Below are 15,980 nucleotides of genomic sequence, written 5' to 3'. Positions count from 1 at the left end.
GTACACAAATTAGAAGAGCAAGATATATTTCTGTCTCGTTCTGTTCTTCAGGTCAACCCAAATGGTCAAACTAATTGGAACCATGGACTTATAAGATGGACTGCGCTGTCACTTTTTTTGCCATACTAAATTGAACTTTATCACCGAGTCAGAAAGACGTTCGTACCAGACTAGAGAAAACGGTCCACTTGAGATAGCAAAGGTGGGTCGCGGTGTCTCACTCGCACATGTTGCCAATGTTAAAAATATACCATTGTGGTAGTATTTATATCAATATACTACTCAAATTAAATAATTTCTTATATTATTTAAGTGCTATATTCTGAGTAAGGTTCTGATATCTTTTAAGAAATTTGTAAATAAGTATGATGTCAATATTATTAACTGATTTAACCAAGCATGTGCACAACAAAAAAAGAACATTAATTTTGGTATGGTAGACATTGTAGAAACTTTGAATGTTAATTGGTATCCCTAACGTCATGACATGTTATCAAAACACGTGAATGCAAAATTTCTTAAAAATAGTGAATAAATGTTGCGTTAAAGGTTGTGGGAGTGAAAGAATTTCTAATTGTGGAATATTGTTTCACAAGGAAGACACAATTATTACATTTTGCGATAAAAATACAAGACAACATTGTCAAACTCATTAGGGTGACTATGATGTCGGAACGATGAGGATCAGTGTTACACAATTCTTATTAGGTACTTAAGTAAGTTTATATAAATAGGTATGTATTTATTTCGGCATGTTTAAATTGGTGAAATGAGAGCCAATACTGAATAAATAATTGCCAAAATTGAAATCCAAAGTCCTTAAACAATACAGACACATTTATGCATTGTTATAATAATAAAAAAAAACACATTGATAATAAAAGAAAAATAGAACTTTATCTATATAATCTATATATTTATATAAATAGTAATTTACTGACTTTTGGGACGATACCAGAAACGTTACTGGGAATTTAACCTCATTGGAAAATTTGCTAGGAACGGCACATCACTAGTTTCTTTACATTTCACGATTCTTCTCTTTTCGCACAGATGGCCTAGCACCGTGAACACCGAAGTTCGGAAATTACGGACATCTTTCTCTTTTACTCCTATAAAGGAGTAATTACAGTGACAGAGAAAGATGCTCGCAATTTGCAAACTTCGGTGTCTATGGTCCAGTGACAAGCGTCCTAGTTAAAAACTATAGCAAGCAGGCGTAGCGGACCCACGCGACCCTGAGGGGATCTTTCTCTTTTACTCCAATGAAGGCGTGATAAGAGTGACAGAGAAAGATCCCCGCAATTTGCGAACTTCGATTTTCGCGGTTGTAGCCCTGAGGCAGTTGCGAATTTGCCCTAAGCCCGAGTAGGCCCGGGCCTAGGGCGGCCAGATATTTTGGGCAGCAGTCTATATGATGGGTGCTGAGAAAGGGGGGGCGGCTAGTGCTTGCTATGTAGGGCTTGGGGCCTAAGGCGGCAAAGACTGTATGTAATTCCCCCACTGTCCTGAGAGCCTACCCCGAACCACTTTCGACATGTTGCGTCTTTGTCGCACTTGTAAATTCGTACGTAAGTGTGACAGAGAGGCAACACGTCGAACATGGTTCGCAGTAGACAGTAGACCCTCTGGTTCTGTCACCATATCTGTCTCTCAATCTCTCTCACTCATACCTGTGTTCTTGACAGACGTTACGGCGGACCATCTTCCAGACGATCGACCATGTTCGTGGTCACTGAACGGCTACCGTGAAAATCAAAAATCGTCAATTGCGGGCATTTTTCTCTGTCACTCTAGAGTCTGACCAGCGAGTCGCTGCACAAGCATTTTTACAGAATTCTTCATATGGCAACAATTTTATCTGTCAAAAGTGTCAAACAACTGTCAAAATGTTGACAGCTTCTGTTACCAAACAATATTGATATTTGTGTCACATTTATGTGAGTTTTTATTTGCAAACATATGTTTGACCAGCGAGTCGCTGCACAAGCGTTTTTAGAGAATTCTATATATGGCAATAATTTTAGCTGTCAAAAGTGTCAAAAATATTGTCAAACGAGTTTACACATAACCTAGATTCTCAAATTCTCATGTTAGTTCATTCGTTACGGAAGTTTATAGTTTATATCGTATTATAATGGCTAAACCGATTAGAAGCAGTGTGAGGAGCATGTTATTTACGATAATCTGTAACTATAATCAAGTTCGACACGACGAAAATGAGAGATTACTAGAAAAGAAGCGAATATTGGACGAAATCATTCAGGCGACCGGTAAGTCATTATCAAACAATGTTGATGCTTCTTGTACCAAATTTAATTTACGAGATAGGAACATTTGTTTGTATTACTAAACTTATGATTTATTTATATTACAGCGGGCGTAGATGACGAAAATGTTAGAGAAACTATTCAAAAGCTAGCAAGCGAACTGAAGAATGTTATTGATAATAACGCATCAGAATCAAGTTATTTAGAGAAAGTGTCTACTATGACAGGTAATATAAATAATCTATATTTTCACATCTAGGTTTATTAATATTTTAGTGTTCTTTTGTTAAAATTCCTATTGTTAAAACTGTTTTTTTTTCAGGTGCAAGCATTCGTACACTACGCACAATTAAAAAAGAGGGTTCTATTAACCAAGGCCAATGGAATACGCCAGGGAAAAAACGACCCCGGCCACCAACTGTGTCAAATTTAGACAATTTTGATGTGTCAGCCATCCGTAATAAAATTAATGAGTTTTATTGCGTCAAAAAGCAGGTACCTACTCTAAGAGCCTTACATGCGGATTTGAAAGAATCTATAGGATTCTCAGGATGTTGTGAAACACTGAGGAAAATACTACACGAGAACGGATTTGAGTTTAAAAAAAATAAAGAAGAGCGCTCCATCCTCATGGAAAAGTTTGAAATATCTGGGTGGAGGCAAAGGTTTCTTAGAGCTATACATAAAAAACGGGAAGAAGGAAAAAATATTGTGTATCTTGATGAGACATATGTCCATCAAAATTACAGACCGAAGAAGTCATGGCAAGGGCCTTCAACTTCCGGTTTAGTTGAAAAAATTTCCTCGGGTAAGCGGCATATTATAGTGCATGCTGGATCAGAGCAAGGATTTGTGCCCAATGCTTTGCTTGTTTTTAGCACAAAATCCAAAGCAGCTGACTATCATGATGACATGAACAGTTCTAATTTTTTAAAGTGGCTACGAGAAATGTTAATCCCAAATTTGACTGAGCCCAGTGTAATTGTTATGGACAATGCCAGTTACCATGTAACACAAATAAATAAGCCTCCAACCATGCACAGCTTAAAGGCTGATATTCAAAAATGGCTAAGGGAAAATAATATCCCATATGAAGAGTGTTTCAAAAAGGAGGAATTGATGTGCCTCGTTGAGGAAAATAAAATTGGTCCCATATATGCAGCAGAGGAGTTATTGAAGCAGCATGGGCATGAGGTCCTTAAATTGCCTCCATACCATTGCGATCTAAACGCTATTGAGTTGATATGGAGCCTCACAAAGCGAAAAATAGCCAGCAGAAATGTGGGGCTACCGGGTTCAGATACGGAAAACTTGATCCGAGAATGTTTTGCAATGATTACCCCGGAAGATTGGAAAAAAAGTACAGACCATGTAATAAATGTGGAACGAAAATACAAGTCTAAGGACAACATTACAGACACTGAACTAGCTCCATTCATAATAGAAGTTCGGGAAAGTGACAATGACAGTGATAGTTCTCTGTCAGGAATTGAATTTCTTGAATCCGATTTCGATTATGATTCTTAAATAAATAGGCACCTTCTTTATAAACTAACAATATTAAAAGTAGATTGAAACTAAATTGTGTTTTCTTTCACCTACCTTCAGTTCAGCTCCATTATACAATATGTGACTTTTTATTATTACTAACTTTATAAGTACAACGGGAAGCATAAATATTTCCCTTGTGAAGGTTTACTTTAATAGCACAAGGGAAATATTTATGCTTAATAAATAATCGCCTGTAATTAACCCGAGTTCAAAACTTCAAAATAAAACACAAATAAAGTAATTTTTAATCCTATCAAAAATATAAATGTCATATGAGATATTTATGTTTACTACATATTTTTGTAATGATTGACTGATTAGTCTACTAACAATTCGTTCCTTCGTTTTTTAGTATCTCTGATAATAATGATAACTATTCAATCATATTTTTAATTTTTAAGTGGGCTAAATTAGAAGCCAGGGGTTATAATTGCATTGCAACGATATCCTCAGTCTGTTTACTGTATTAAATTTACAGTCTGCTACGTTGCAGACTTCAGTCAGTCACTAATCAAAACAAAAATTAATTACGTATGAATTACCAAGTATCAAATTACTTTTTTTGCACTATGCTTCGTGTTACCAGTTAAAGATTTTTTGAATTTGCCGCTTTTTTTTTGTGCAGCCACTCGCTGGTCAAACTCTAATTACGCCTTCATTGGAGTAAAAGAGAAAGATCCCCGCAAATTGCGAATTTCTGGTTTCGAGGTAGCCTCTCTAGACCTACGCCTACTAGTAAAAGCTTTTCTTCTTCTTCAGTTGGTCCCTCAATACTGAGGATCGTGACATCATATCCTTCTGTTGAAGACCAGATTCCTCCATAGGGTTCTCTTCCCCGCCAAGCGCATGGCCTCGTGCAGTTTTAATTGCATATGTGCCGTAATTTGAGCACACCATTTAGAACAGCTTTTAGAACAACTAAATTAAGTACCTAAGGTTGTGTGAAGCGTTTTACAGAAGAGAAAAAAACTATATCCATCCCTTTTCAGGCGAAAAGACAGTAAGATTTCTATTACTAATATAACTATGCACGATTAAGAAAAAATCTTGGCCAAACTATCCATTTATATTCAAAGTTATCCTAATATCCCACATACATAAGACGTATGGTCACCCTAATTAGAAAGAGATGCAACGGCCAACCTTGACTTCTCATGTGGACACACTTTTTGGCCAATGTCCGCCATCCAGTTTACTCTCTACGTCCGTGATTGGAACACAGCTTTAAAACATTTTGTGCGTGCTCTGTGCCAGGCTGTCGTGTCGTCACCTCTATCATGTCTGTGGTCGTCAAATTTTGACAGTTTTATGTGACTGATGAGTGTGTGATCGTTCGTGTCGAAATTAGTGAAATAAAATAATTTAGACTTTAAAACCCGTGTCTTTCTAGTGCGCGCAGCAGCCGCCTTCTTGTACAGGTGAGTCTGAGCAGTAGATATTACACATATGGAGGCTTATCGCCGTTCCGTATTTAGGGTCAGTGACGTGATTGTTTACTATGATGGCAACGCCTCTCGCTCTCCCACAGTTTCTCGTGCATTGTCTTGCAGTTCTCACGTGCCGGCGCACTTTTCTCGGCCTAATTTGTGGGATTGCTACGATTTTCTCGTCTCCGGCGCGTTGTACAGTTAGATCGATCGTGGCTTGGTCGTGAAGAGGCGTCGGAGTCACCGCCCGTGATTCACGCTCTTGTCGAGGGAGTTTTCCTGTTAATTGCCGGTTATCGCGTCGTGTAATAGTCCAGCAAGGTGTTTCCTTGTTTTGGCGCGTTGCACCTTGATGGTGTGGTTGGTGTAGCTAGTGTTATGGAACTGTCGGCTCTCGACCGCCTCCTGCGGACGGGAGACAGAGTGCGAGTGCAGAAATGTTCTCTGCGCTAGCTTATCAGTTGTCCACCACATTCCTGGAGGAGTGTGACAAGAAGGTGAGGTGACGGTCAACTTAAATTAATGTGGACTGCTGTGTGTCACTGTTTGGTTTTCTGTGGTACTCTGATTTTATTTTTAGTCCGAATGCCTTGTTACTTAAGTAATGGTATATTAACAACACAACTAGCTATTTGGCTCCTAATCTTCACTGCTAGGATATGACAAAACACAAAGTAACATATCTTTGTGTTACTTCTCTTATTGTTTACAGCTATGTCACTATTGAATTGTGTTTGCATTGTTGATGTTATCACGATAGCTATAATTGCCATTTGGTTAGCCATCTGACTGACGATCAAGGCATTATATGTAATGCTAGACTTTACACCTTAAATGTAGCAATCATGTAAAAATAGTAATCATGCTTCATCAATAACCATATTCAACTTCTATCTACTTATTCTTCTATACTATATTATGAATAAATGGCAAACATCATCCTATATAGTATATTATATCTCCTGAGTCCAAAGGCTCTTATAAAGGTCTTATTACAAAAAGTGGAACTTTTATTAAATATGACAAGGTTCTTGATTCAAAAATTAAAACTAAAACTTGTAGGACCTAGGAGGATAGGGCACTCAACTACTCCATACTGAGTTAACTGTAGTACTCAATAGTCTTAAGGGGTGTTTATATGAGACCTATACCTACTTTTATTTGAGAGCCTGACATGTACAATTTCTATCAGACATATTGGAGCAGCCAACTTGCTCAAAAATATCTAAACATGCACTTTAACGTCTTTGTAATAGAGGCTAATATTTGTCAACATATTGGCTGTTCTGATCTAATGTCAACTGCACTAAATCTTATACCTTTAATCGAGCAATTCTTGTTTATTTATGTATATATTTCGGGTATCTCAGAAACAGCTCAGAAATAGCGATTTCGATGAAATTTGCTATATGATATTTTGGGAGCCATAAATCGATCTAGCTAGGTCTTATCTCTGGGAAAACCTGCATTTTCGAGTTTATATATGTTTTCCGAGCAAAGCTCGGTCTCCCAGATATTAGATCTAAAGTAAACCCATTCTCATGACCCATTACCTTCTACAACTACATTAATTGTAAACTATGACTCATCCAGCATTATCTGTGTTAATCATAAAAATGCTAATGAGAAAGGATGGATATGTATTCAAATGATTATATGGCACAAGGCTACAAACGGGGCTTTGTTCAGTATATACACACCAGCCAGGTAAAATGAACTCTTATGTCAATGGTGCAAAGACTAGTTTGGCATTTATCTCGCTTTATTTAATTGTTCCCTGCATTTTGCCTTAATTAATGACCTTCGTCACATTTTGTGTTTTAATTCAGTTGTAATTTATATTGCCAGTGCAGTGCAAGTGTAAATTTGTGGGTACAGTCAGCAGCAGAAGTTGCTAAGCGGGCCAGGTGTTCAAAATGATCTTGACGCGACTTTATCGTTAAGGGAATAAGAGCGTGTCAAGGTAATTGTGAACACCCCGCCCGCTTAGCAACTTCTGCTGCTGACTGTACATGTGTAAATACTAAATAGCTGCAGGAAACCTGTAATAGATAAAAGTGAGACTAAAGGGGTTTTCCTCTGTAGATGTTATTTTTTAATCAAGGATAACAACTGTAAGAAGTAACTAATCAAAAAAAAAAATGTAAGGCTTAGTTACTCTGAAACTCTAAATGTAATTTATTTCATGAGATATATTAGTTATAAAACTTAGAAAGATTCTAGAAAAATCTTAGGTAAATAAATATTATATGACACTTTTACACATGTCAATCTAGTCCCACAGTAAGTTCAATAAGGCTTGTGTTGTGGGTACATACTAGATGACAATATGCGAAACTAGCTCCACCTGTCTGTTACTTCTGCACACTAAAATCTAAAACTGCTGAATCAATTTAGTAGAAATTGGGATATTTGGGTCCTGGGACATAGGATAATTATGATCACTGAAACCATCATTTTATAGGGGCAAAATCCCGAGTAAAAGTTAGTTATTTGTAAGAAAAGCAAAAATATTTTATTCCTTTTAGTTTTGATTCTAAAGGCCAGTTCATACTTGAAGTCGCGCTAGATGTATGGAGTGAACGCAACTCACGCCAGCAGGTCTGGTGTTGCGGGTGTCCATTGGCGACGGTGACCGTTTACCATCAGGCGATCCGCCTGCTCGTTTGCCTCCTATATCATTAAAAAAAAACCTGTTTTCGCTTTTTATAAAAAGTAAAAACTTGAAAAGTGAACTGCATGCTCTGCCTCACTTATATGTGGATGGAATATTAATACGTATAATCGCACTCGCGTAATAGCAGCCGCTGATCGCCTTTCACAATGAATAGCAGTGTAATTGCCAGTTTAGTACACGGATTTCACTCTCTTGCCTTGTGTTTATGTTTTTGTTTACAAGTAATAAAAGTACCATTAGCAAAGAAACTACCAAATAATATATGTATTGTTAGGCAATTTTTAATTTTCTGGAATGATACGAAACTCCTTTAATAATTCATTGAAAATAAGGGTTGGCAAAACTATGTACCATAAATTCGCCTTTAGTACGTAACTTCGCCTTAACTAGCATTAAATCATTTATGTAGTTCTACTAAAAATTCTGTCATAGGCGCTTAGTACGTAATTCAACATTTAAGATTTGGAATAAGTTTTAGCATATTTTCATGTTTAAAAAAAAATTATCAGGCGAAGTTGGGTTGGGGATGGGTAGCGAAATAAAATATACCACGTCGATGGTAAACAAGCATGCGGCCCCCCTGATGTTAAGCAGTCACCTTAGATTATGGACGCCAACAAACTCCAGAGATGTTACATGCGCGTTGCCGACCCTTTAAAAACCTCCTTTTTTGAAGAACGAACCCCATGTTTAAGTTAGGATTTGCTACTCTAGATAGTTTTACCAAACCTTATTTTCAATGAATTTCAACATTGATAATGGTACCGGGGTATGTGATGTGCCTATGGCCTCTAATGTTCATTGTTCAGTTAAGAGTGACACTGTTAGTAGGCACTTATCGTCATTTCCATATAATTCATGAAAGTTGAGTTCATTGCTATTCTTGCCGCGCCACATCGTTTTCTCTACCCAGTCAACTAGAAATGTCAACGTTTTTGTTCACACATTACATCCGTAAGTTGTCTGGAAGAGAGTGGTTTTAGTGATTAGGCAGCCTGTGTGAATTTCTTTGTTGCGTTTTATATTAATTGGTGCAATTCGTGCAGCTAAACTGTGGATTTGTGGGATGAACTGTCGCCCGTGCCCATGATATTTCCGGATCGGTACGACCTTCAAATCTTCTAGAAAACAGCGTGCTCCCATCTTAAAGGTCGGCAACTTGAAACCTCTCTGGTATTACACGTGTCCATGGGCGACGGAAATTGCTTGCTCTCAGGCGATTGGTCTGCTATATCATAAAAAACCGGCTAAGTGAGAGTCGGACTCGCGCACGGAGGGTTCCGTGCCATAACGCAAAAAAAACGGCAAATAATCACGTTTCTTTTATGGGAGCCTCACATAAATATTTATTATATTCTGGTTTTAGTATTTGTTGTTATAGCGGCAACAGATAGACATCATCTGTGATCAATTTCAATTGCCTAGCTATCTCGGTCACTCAGCCTGGTGACAGACAGCCGGATAGACAGACGAACAGACAGACGGACAGCGGGGTCTTAGTAATAGGATCCCGTTTTTACCCTTTGGGCACAACCGGCAGTAAGTCACATTTGATCCTTAATTTCTTACGTCTGCGTTCCGTTTCTCTCTCTCAGCCAGCCGAGTGTAAATGTCAACGTCTTCGGCGTTTAGTCATTCAATTATATGTAACGTGCGCACATGCGATGTCGATGTAATGATGATTGCCGAGATATCGCGATTAGATGTGTTTGTAAACGCAGTGATAGCAACGAAACGGCGGGTCGTTATACTGAGCAACATACATCTGTAGCGTACCGTGAAATCTGTGGGCAAACCGTAGATTTGTTGGTCTGTTTTATTTGAGAAACTACAAGGTGTGCCTAAATTCTTTATCATAAAACTTGATTCCTTTATATGGTCCTTACTGGTCCGTATCTTATCTTGGAGATATTTGGCGGTATTTTTAAGAGCATGTGAATATCCAATCCAATTTCATATGCAAGCTCTAAAAAACATAAGGTTCAAACGCGTAGTCAGCAATTTTAAAGCCCTAAGTAAAATACATAAACATCATTCACAGCAAATGTGTTGTTCCTTGGAGCTCTAACAATATACATTCATATTTTGACTATTTTCTGTGAGATTTCATGCTAGTATAATTTAGATTTAGACTTATACTATGCAACAAGCTTTCTTTTCAGTGGTTTACCACGAATAAAGTTCCCACGATCAGAGTGGTTTTCCTTACTGCCATCGTCAGTAGCATGGCAAGCTAATTTTACACTCGTTAAGTTCATTTCAACTGTCACTGGTCTAGTTTACAAACATGTCGTAACAGGGAGGAGACAAAAGATGTTCTCACAGCTGCGAGGTTTCTCCAGTCGTCAGTTCCCAGGGTAGTCGTTAAACTTTCCACTTGACAGATCATTCCCATAGCTCAGCGATACTCGACCTGCGGCCCGCCGGGCTTTTTTAGGTGGCCCACCATGTGATTCGGGTATAGATCCTTGCCATCCTATCACCTTTAAGCTAAATTCATTCGGGCTACAAGGCAAAACCATCTTTGTGGCCCTCATAAAAAAGGTTGAGTATAGCCGTTGCCCTTAGAGTTCATCACCTCAAGCCAATGTCAGTGTGGTTTCATTAACACAGTTGTTAGTTTTTACTGGTGTATTGTTAGACTTTGGATTTCTAAACATGTCCACTCCACTGTCTAAGCTTGAGTTCTTTCTATAAAAGACTAATAATGTTTATACCAGTTGTCAAAATGAGTTGTATAATATACGTGAAAATATATAATTTCATAGCCTAAATAACACAATCTTTCAACAGCAATGATTTTCTCTACTTGCTTATTTAAGAACCTTGTAAATTAATGGCAAAGTATGTATTAATGGAACCGGAAAAGCATCAACCCAGATCAACAAACTCGGAACATTCTTTTAAGCGAGAGTATCTTAAAACTGAGCCTCAGTCCCAAGACTCCCAAGTTCTGTCCCACACTAGTATAGAGCAGGGGTCGGCAAATTTTTGAGAAGAGCCAACTGCAGTAGATATCAACAGTTTGAGGAATCTCAAAGAATCACAAATTTTGCTGTTAGTGGAGTAAAAACTTTTAAGTTTTGTAACCAGGAGTGGAGTGGTGTCGAGTGAAACGCAGACTAATTTTACTTTTTTATAATTGAAAGTAACTCAAATTACGGTACAGAATGTAACTAAGCCAACCACCAAACGATGGGTCGGGAGCCGATCGCATCGATTTAGGGGAAAGGCGGAAGTGTATAATAAGTGAGCCGGGTAACCGTCAGCACTTGTTATATTCGAAGAAACAAAGATAGCGTACAAAATTGGCAAGGGCTTCTTATGGATCCTACGTTGATCAAGCGTTCGCGAGATCTATTTCGACGCCAGCGCCATCTCTTGACATATGTTGGCCCTAATGACGTAGTTCCGCTATTCGTCACTGGATGTCGTTAGTAGTGGTGTTACATATTCTCCCCCTCTATCCACGAAGACGTCTCGGCGAGTAGGATGGACATTGATTCTTATATTCGTTAGTTGGTAGCTTTGGCGGTTGTCTTCCTAGGCCTTCCTCTCTTCCGTATAGGCTGTAGAGGTTCCGGTAAGGTTGGGCCATTCCCTCTAAATGGGGTTAGTGCTGAAGTATGGTAGGTTCCCACTTCCTTCTCGGGTTCGCTAGGGTTAACCAGTTTGTACGATGTCGCGCCTCGCTTAGATTGCACAACATAAGGTCCATCTCGGCGTGGCATCAACTTGTTACTTACTCCTTGGGCGGAACGGCTGGCCGCGTGGGTATCGGCAAGCACTAAGTCACCGGCTTTATATCCTGGGTCAGGCCGTCTTGCTTTGTCAGCTTGTTCCTTCCGAGTTTCTTCTTTGTCCTGTCGGAGTTGTCGGGCTCGCTTTAGCGTCTCAGCCAGTAATAAAAGTTTCGGAGTAATGGCCGGCACAAAATTCTCAGATAACACAATTTGCTTTAGGTCGTGTGTGACATCGTCGGGGGATCGAAGTTCGCGGCCAAAAGTGAGATAGGCTGGTGTATGGCTTGTCGCTAGACTCACTGCTGTGTTCATAGCAAATCTTATGCACGCAAGCTTTTCAGACCACTCCCTGTGATTGTCCTGCACCAAGATGCCAAGTTGAGTCTTTATATCCCTATTTTTCCTCTCTACGGGATTCGCAGCGGGGTGGTATACAGGGGTGAACGTATGGTGAATTCCAAGACAAAAGGTGACCTTCTGCATAACAGCACTAACAAATTGCGATCCGTTGTCGCTATGAATGCGCCTGGGAACACCATATCGAAGGAAAACTTCATTTATCATAGTCATGGCGCATGCTTCCGCGCTGGCTGTATCCAGTGCGAACAGTTCTACCCATCCGGTTGCTATATCCTCCACCACTAGGATCCAGTTTTTATTTGTTTCTGAAGTTGGCAAGGGTCCGAACAGGTCGAACGCTAGACTTTCGAATCTTTGATTGACTGCGGTGGTTTGCAGCAGTCCAGCAGGTTTTAGGTTTGTTGGTTTATAGCGTTGACACATTAGGCAAGTTTTCACATATGATTCTACGAATCTTCTCATACCCTTCCAGTAATACCGACACGATATCCTTTGATAAGTTTTATCGGCGCCGTAATGACCTGCTAATGGATCGTCGTGATAGGCCGCCAGAATGTTTTTCCATTCGTGCTCGGGAACCAACAATTGGGCATCCTCGTTATTTTCATCTGGATTGTATTTATAGAGCACACCGCTATTCAATACATATCCTTTGCCGCCCCAATAGATAGCATCTTCGCCTTCCGTCTCTAACGCTTTTATGATTCTAGCTATATGTTTGTCTTTCAACTGTTCGTTGCGTATTTCAGAAGGTTTGCGTGCAGGCATATCTACCACAATGGTGCATAATTCGCAACTGCTTGAGTTATTAGCGTCACACTGGGGTCTGGACAGAGCATCGGCAACCACATTTGTCTTTCCTGGTGCATACTTAATCGTAACGTTGTACGCTTGCACAATTAAAGCCCAACGTGCCAATCTTCCCGTGGGTGTTTTAATCGTTAATAGCCATTTAAGCGCTTGATGATCCGTAACTAATGTTACTTGTCCACCTTCAATATATCCGCGGAATTTGTTGAGTGCCCAAACTAGGGCGAGTGCTTCTCGCTCCGTGGTGCTGTAATTTCTTTCTGCGGAAGTTAATAGCCTGCTAGCATACTCAATCGGGTGTTCGTCCTCTCCCTCCCCCTGGACTATGACGGCTCCGATTGCGTAGTTGCTCGCATCGGTCTTAATTATATACGGCTTGGTTTCATCTGCTGGCTTCAGAACTGGTGCAGAAGTAAGGTGACACTTCAAATCGTTGAAAGCCTTCTCCTGGGCTTCTTTCCATTCCCATTGAGCATTCTTTTTTGTTAATCTCGTCAACGGTTCGCTGACCTTGGAGAAGTTCGGAATGAAGCGTCTGTACCAGGAGCAGGTTTGTATGAAGGATAGTAAGTGCTTGAGGGTTTTGGGCTGTGGTAGACTAGTAATTGCTTCCACCTTGGAGGGATCCACTTGTAAGCCGCTTGCGGTGATCAAGTGACCTAAATACTTGATAGAATCGCAACAGAAGTGACATTTAGTGAGGTTAATAGACAGATTATTCCCTTTCAGCACTTTCAACACTTTATCCAAATCCTCAAGATGTTGGTCGAACGATTCGGACAGTATTATTAAGTCATCCAGGTACGCCAGCATTCTCACATCTCCTACCAATACCTTGACCCGGTCGATAAGCCGTTGGAAGGTAGCAGGAGCATTCCGTAGTCCGAAAGGCATTCGAATAAATTTGAAAATTCCGAATGGCGTTATGAAGCTGGTTTTGTTCTGGTCTTCCTCGCGCACCTTTACTTGCCAATAACCAGAGCGCAAGTCAAGTGTGGACATAAATAGAGTCGGCTTGGCGTCACGTAGAAGGTCATCAATTCGTGGCATCGGGTAGAGGTCCGGTACGGTGATGGAGTTCAACCTTCTGTAGTCGACGCAAGGGCGTAGACTCCCATCCTTCTTTGGCACTAATATAACAGGAGCAGACCATGGTGAAGATGAAGGTTGGATAATACCTTCGCTGAGCATCTTGTCGATCTCGTTTTTCAACTGTTCCCTTCGGACTGGAGACAGCCGGTAAGGTGGTACAGCTATTGGTGCGTGGTCGCCTGTGTCGATAGCGTGTTCAATCAACGTCGTTGGTTGCTTACTAAATAGGCAAACCTCCTTACTGTTCATTATGACCCCTTCTATACGGCTTTTCTGTTCATCATTCAGAGTTCCCATTTTGACTGTCCCGATGTCTAATGTACACAGGTCAATGTCATCAGCAGTGTAGCCCGTGAATAGCGCTTCAGAATTTGGCGACAGGGTAACTTCGGTTTCTTCAATCGCCTTTACCGCATCCGCGAACATATAATCCATATGGTGTGGCTCCGGTACGTACCCATCAAATGTATCATGAGCTGCAACCTTGGGTTCATAACCGTATGTCGGGTTGGTGTGCCTAGACACGACATCTGGGTGTAAGTCGGGCTCAAACTGGGCCAATGATACGCTATCAGGTCCTTCCACGATGAAATCATAATTAACTCCTGGACGTTCCACAAAATTCCAGGAACGCTGAGGTATGTTGAGGACCATGCCTGCATCTTCTATGAACCCCATACCCAGCAACGTTTTATTTTCCTTAGCATGTGGAAGTACTACAAAGGTTGTGGGTACACTCCGATCACAAATTTTGACTGGCACTGTAATGGACAAGACTTCTTCTCGTCGTTTCAAGCCGTCTGCCATGGTTATATTAGCAGTTTGTCGAGCAAAGCTACATTGTCTTTGCTTTAAGCACTTGTACAGTTGATAGGAAGCCACACTGGATTTAGCGCAGGGGTCGACAAATGCTGTGCCAATAACATCAAAGATGGCAATCCCCACCTGCATTCTCGGGCGGGCGTCTAAGTTGATGTCTAGCGCGCAAAACCCAGTTTTCTCCATCTTGATTGGTTGAGCTTCTTGACACTTAGGGCATTTGCTTCGTGTGTAACCAGGCATTCCACATCCGTAGCAGTAGAGAGTCGACATACTTGGTGACGGCGCTTGGGTAGACTCCGTTTTAATCTCTTTAGGAGGTTGTTGTGTTTCACCCATTTGCTTCAGTCTTTTTCGACATTCCTCAACGGTATGGCCCGTAGCACGACAGTACTCACAGCGCTGTTTCTTTTTGGTTTGCCCAGTTTGCTTTTCGAATTGGTCTTTACACAAAACTGATGAAGACTTCTCACGTAGCACCTGTTCAACATTCCTAGCAGCAGTTAGCAGCTGGTCGAATGTCATCACTGAGTCACGTGGTATTCTCTCGCGAATATTAATGTGCAACTGACCATGAATAGCATCTATTTGTAATTCCTCTGTCAAACCCGGTGATCGTAGCTGGGTCAACAGGGCTCTGTTCTTTGCGATAAACGTTTCTGTCAGCATATCCGACGGTTGCTTGCGTGAAAATACTTCCTGGAATATTTGGACGCCAGATATCTTCGGTGCAAAAGCGTGACGCAATCTTGCCTCGAAGTCGGTCCAACAGGTAATATTATCTTTCACTCCTTGCCACCACGTAGAAGCTTCACCTTTCAACACCAGAGGAAGGCTCATAATAGCAGCCTCGTCCGACATGCCATTAACCTTTTTATATACTGATGCGGCTGATAAAAACTCTTCCAAGCGTATAGATTCCCTAGTGCCGTCATAGGAAAATGACACGTTAGCAAATGATGCCGTTGTAGTCCTGACACCGCCAGCTGCGGCTTGAAGAGCTGCGGCCGTAAGTGACGTCACCAACTGCTGTAGCTGCTCCGTAGACATAGAAATGTTCTCCATCTTCTTTGTATTGGAAGGTCCGTGAAGTTTCCGCGGTCTCAATCCCACTCTCAGTATAGGTCTTGTTTTGGGTGTAGCCGCAGGTCCGCTTCCGGATTCCGCCAGCTTGGAGGTATTCGGCCGAACGTTGAGCGCCAGTTGTAACCAGGAGTGGAGTGGTGTCGAG

The 15,980-nt window shown here is 40.7% G+C and overlaps 3 protein-coding genes across 5 annotated transcripts in view; 2 read left to right on the top strand and 1 right to left on the bottom strand.

Moving 5' to 3' along the window:
* Positions 1-91: 91 nt before the first annotated feature.
* The window catches only part of LOC134669938 (mucin-3A-like), a 208,873-nt gene continuing 192,984 nt past the window's right edge, over positions 92-15,980 (bottom strand). Inside the window, exon 14 of the mRNA XM_063527562.1 lies at positions 92-230. Within this exon, the coding sequence (XP_063383632.1) occupies positions 109-230 (122 nt within the window). The 3' untranslated portion in view covers positions 92-108. The remainder of the gene's footprint in view (positions 231-15,980) is intronic.
* On the top strand, positions 1,803-3,852 carry LOC134669940 (uncharacterized). The gene is made up of 3 exons (XM_063527564.1): positions 1,803-2,273; positions 2,378-2,497; positions 2,593-3,852. The coding sequence occupies exons 1-3, from the start codon at positions 2,138-2,140 to the stop codon at positions 3,795-3,797; spliced, it is 1,461 nt and encodes a 486-aa protein (XP_063383634.1). The 5' UTR covers positions 1,803-2,137; the 3' UTR covers positions 3,798-3,852.
* The window catches only part of LOC134669936 (ras-related protein Ral-a), a 38,199-nt gene continuing 27,315 nt past the window's right edge, over positions 5,097-15,980 (top strand). The window contains exon 1 of one of the 3 annotated variants that reach the window (XM_063527554.1): positions 5,097-5,239. Coding sequence is in view for 2 of the 3 variants with exons in the window: in XM_063527552.1 (XP_063383622.1) it covers positions 5,686-5,745 (60 nt within the window). In the remaining variant the exon portion in view is untranslated. Of the gene's footprint in view, positions 5,240-5,270; positions 5,746-15,980 lie in introns of those variants that run through there. The other 2 variants (XM_063527552.1, XM_063527553.1) reach the window with 2 other exon arrangements.

This window comes from Cydia fagiglandana, chromosome 13, assembly GCF_963556715.1.
Source record: "Cydia fagiglandana chromosome 13, ilCydFagi1.1, whole genome shotgun sequence".
Classification (NCBI taxonomy): Eukaryota; Metazoa; Arthropoda; class Insecta; order Lepidoptera; family Tortricidae; genus Cydia; species Cydia fagiglandana.
The sequence above is the reverse complement of the archived record's forward strand: the minus strand, read 5'-3'. Positions and strand labels throughout refer to the sequence as shown.

What these genes read in the sequence shown, in the direction of transcription:
- LOC134669940 (XM_063527564.1), top strand. Translation starts at nt 2,138, where the DNA reads ATGGCTAAACCGATTAGAAGCAGTGTGAGGAGCATGTTATTTACGATA. An exon ending in CGAAATCATTCAGGCGACCG is followed by an intron (nt 2,274 to 2,377) that starts GTAAGTCATTAT and finishes TTTATATTACAG; the next exon opens with CGGGCGTAGATGACGAAAAT. An exon ending in GAAAGTGTCTACTATGACAG is followed by an intron (nt 2,498 to 2,592) that starts GTAATATAAATA and finishes TTTTTTTTTCAG; the next exon opens with GTGCAAGCATTCGTACACTA.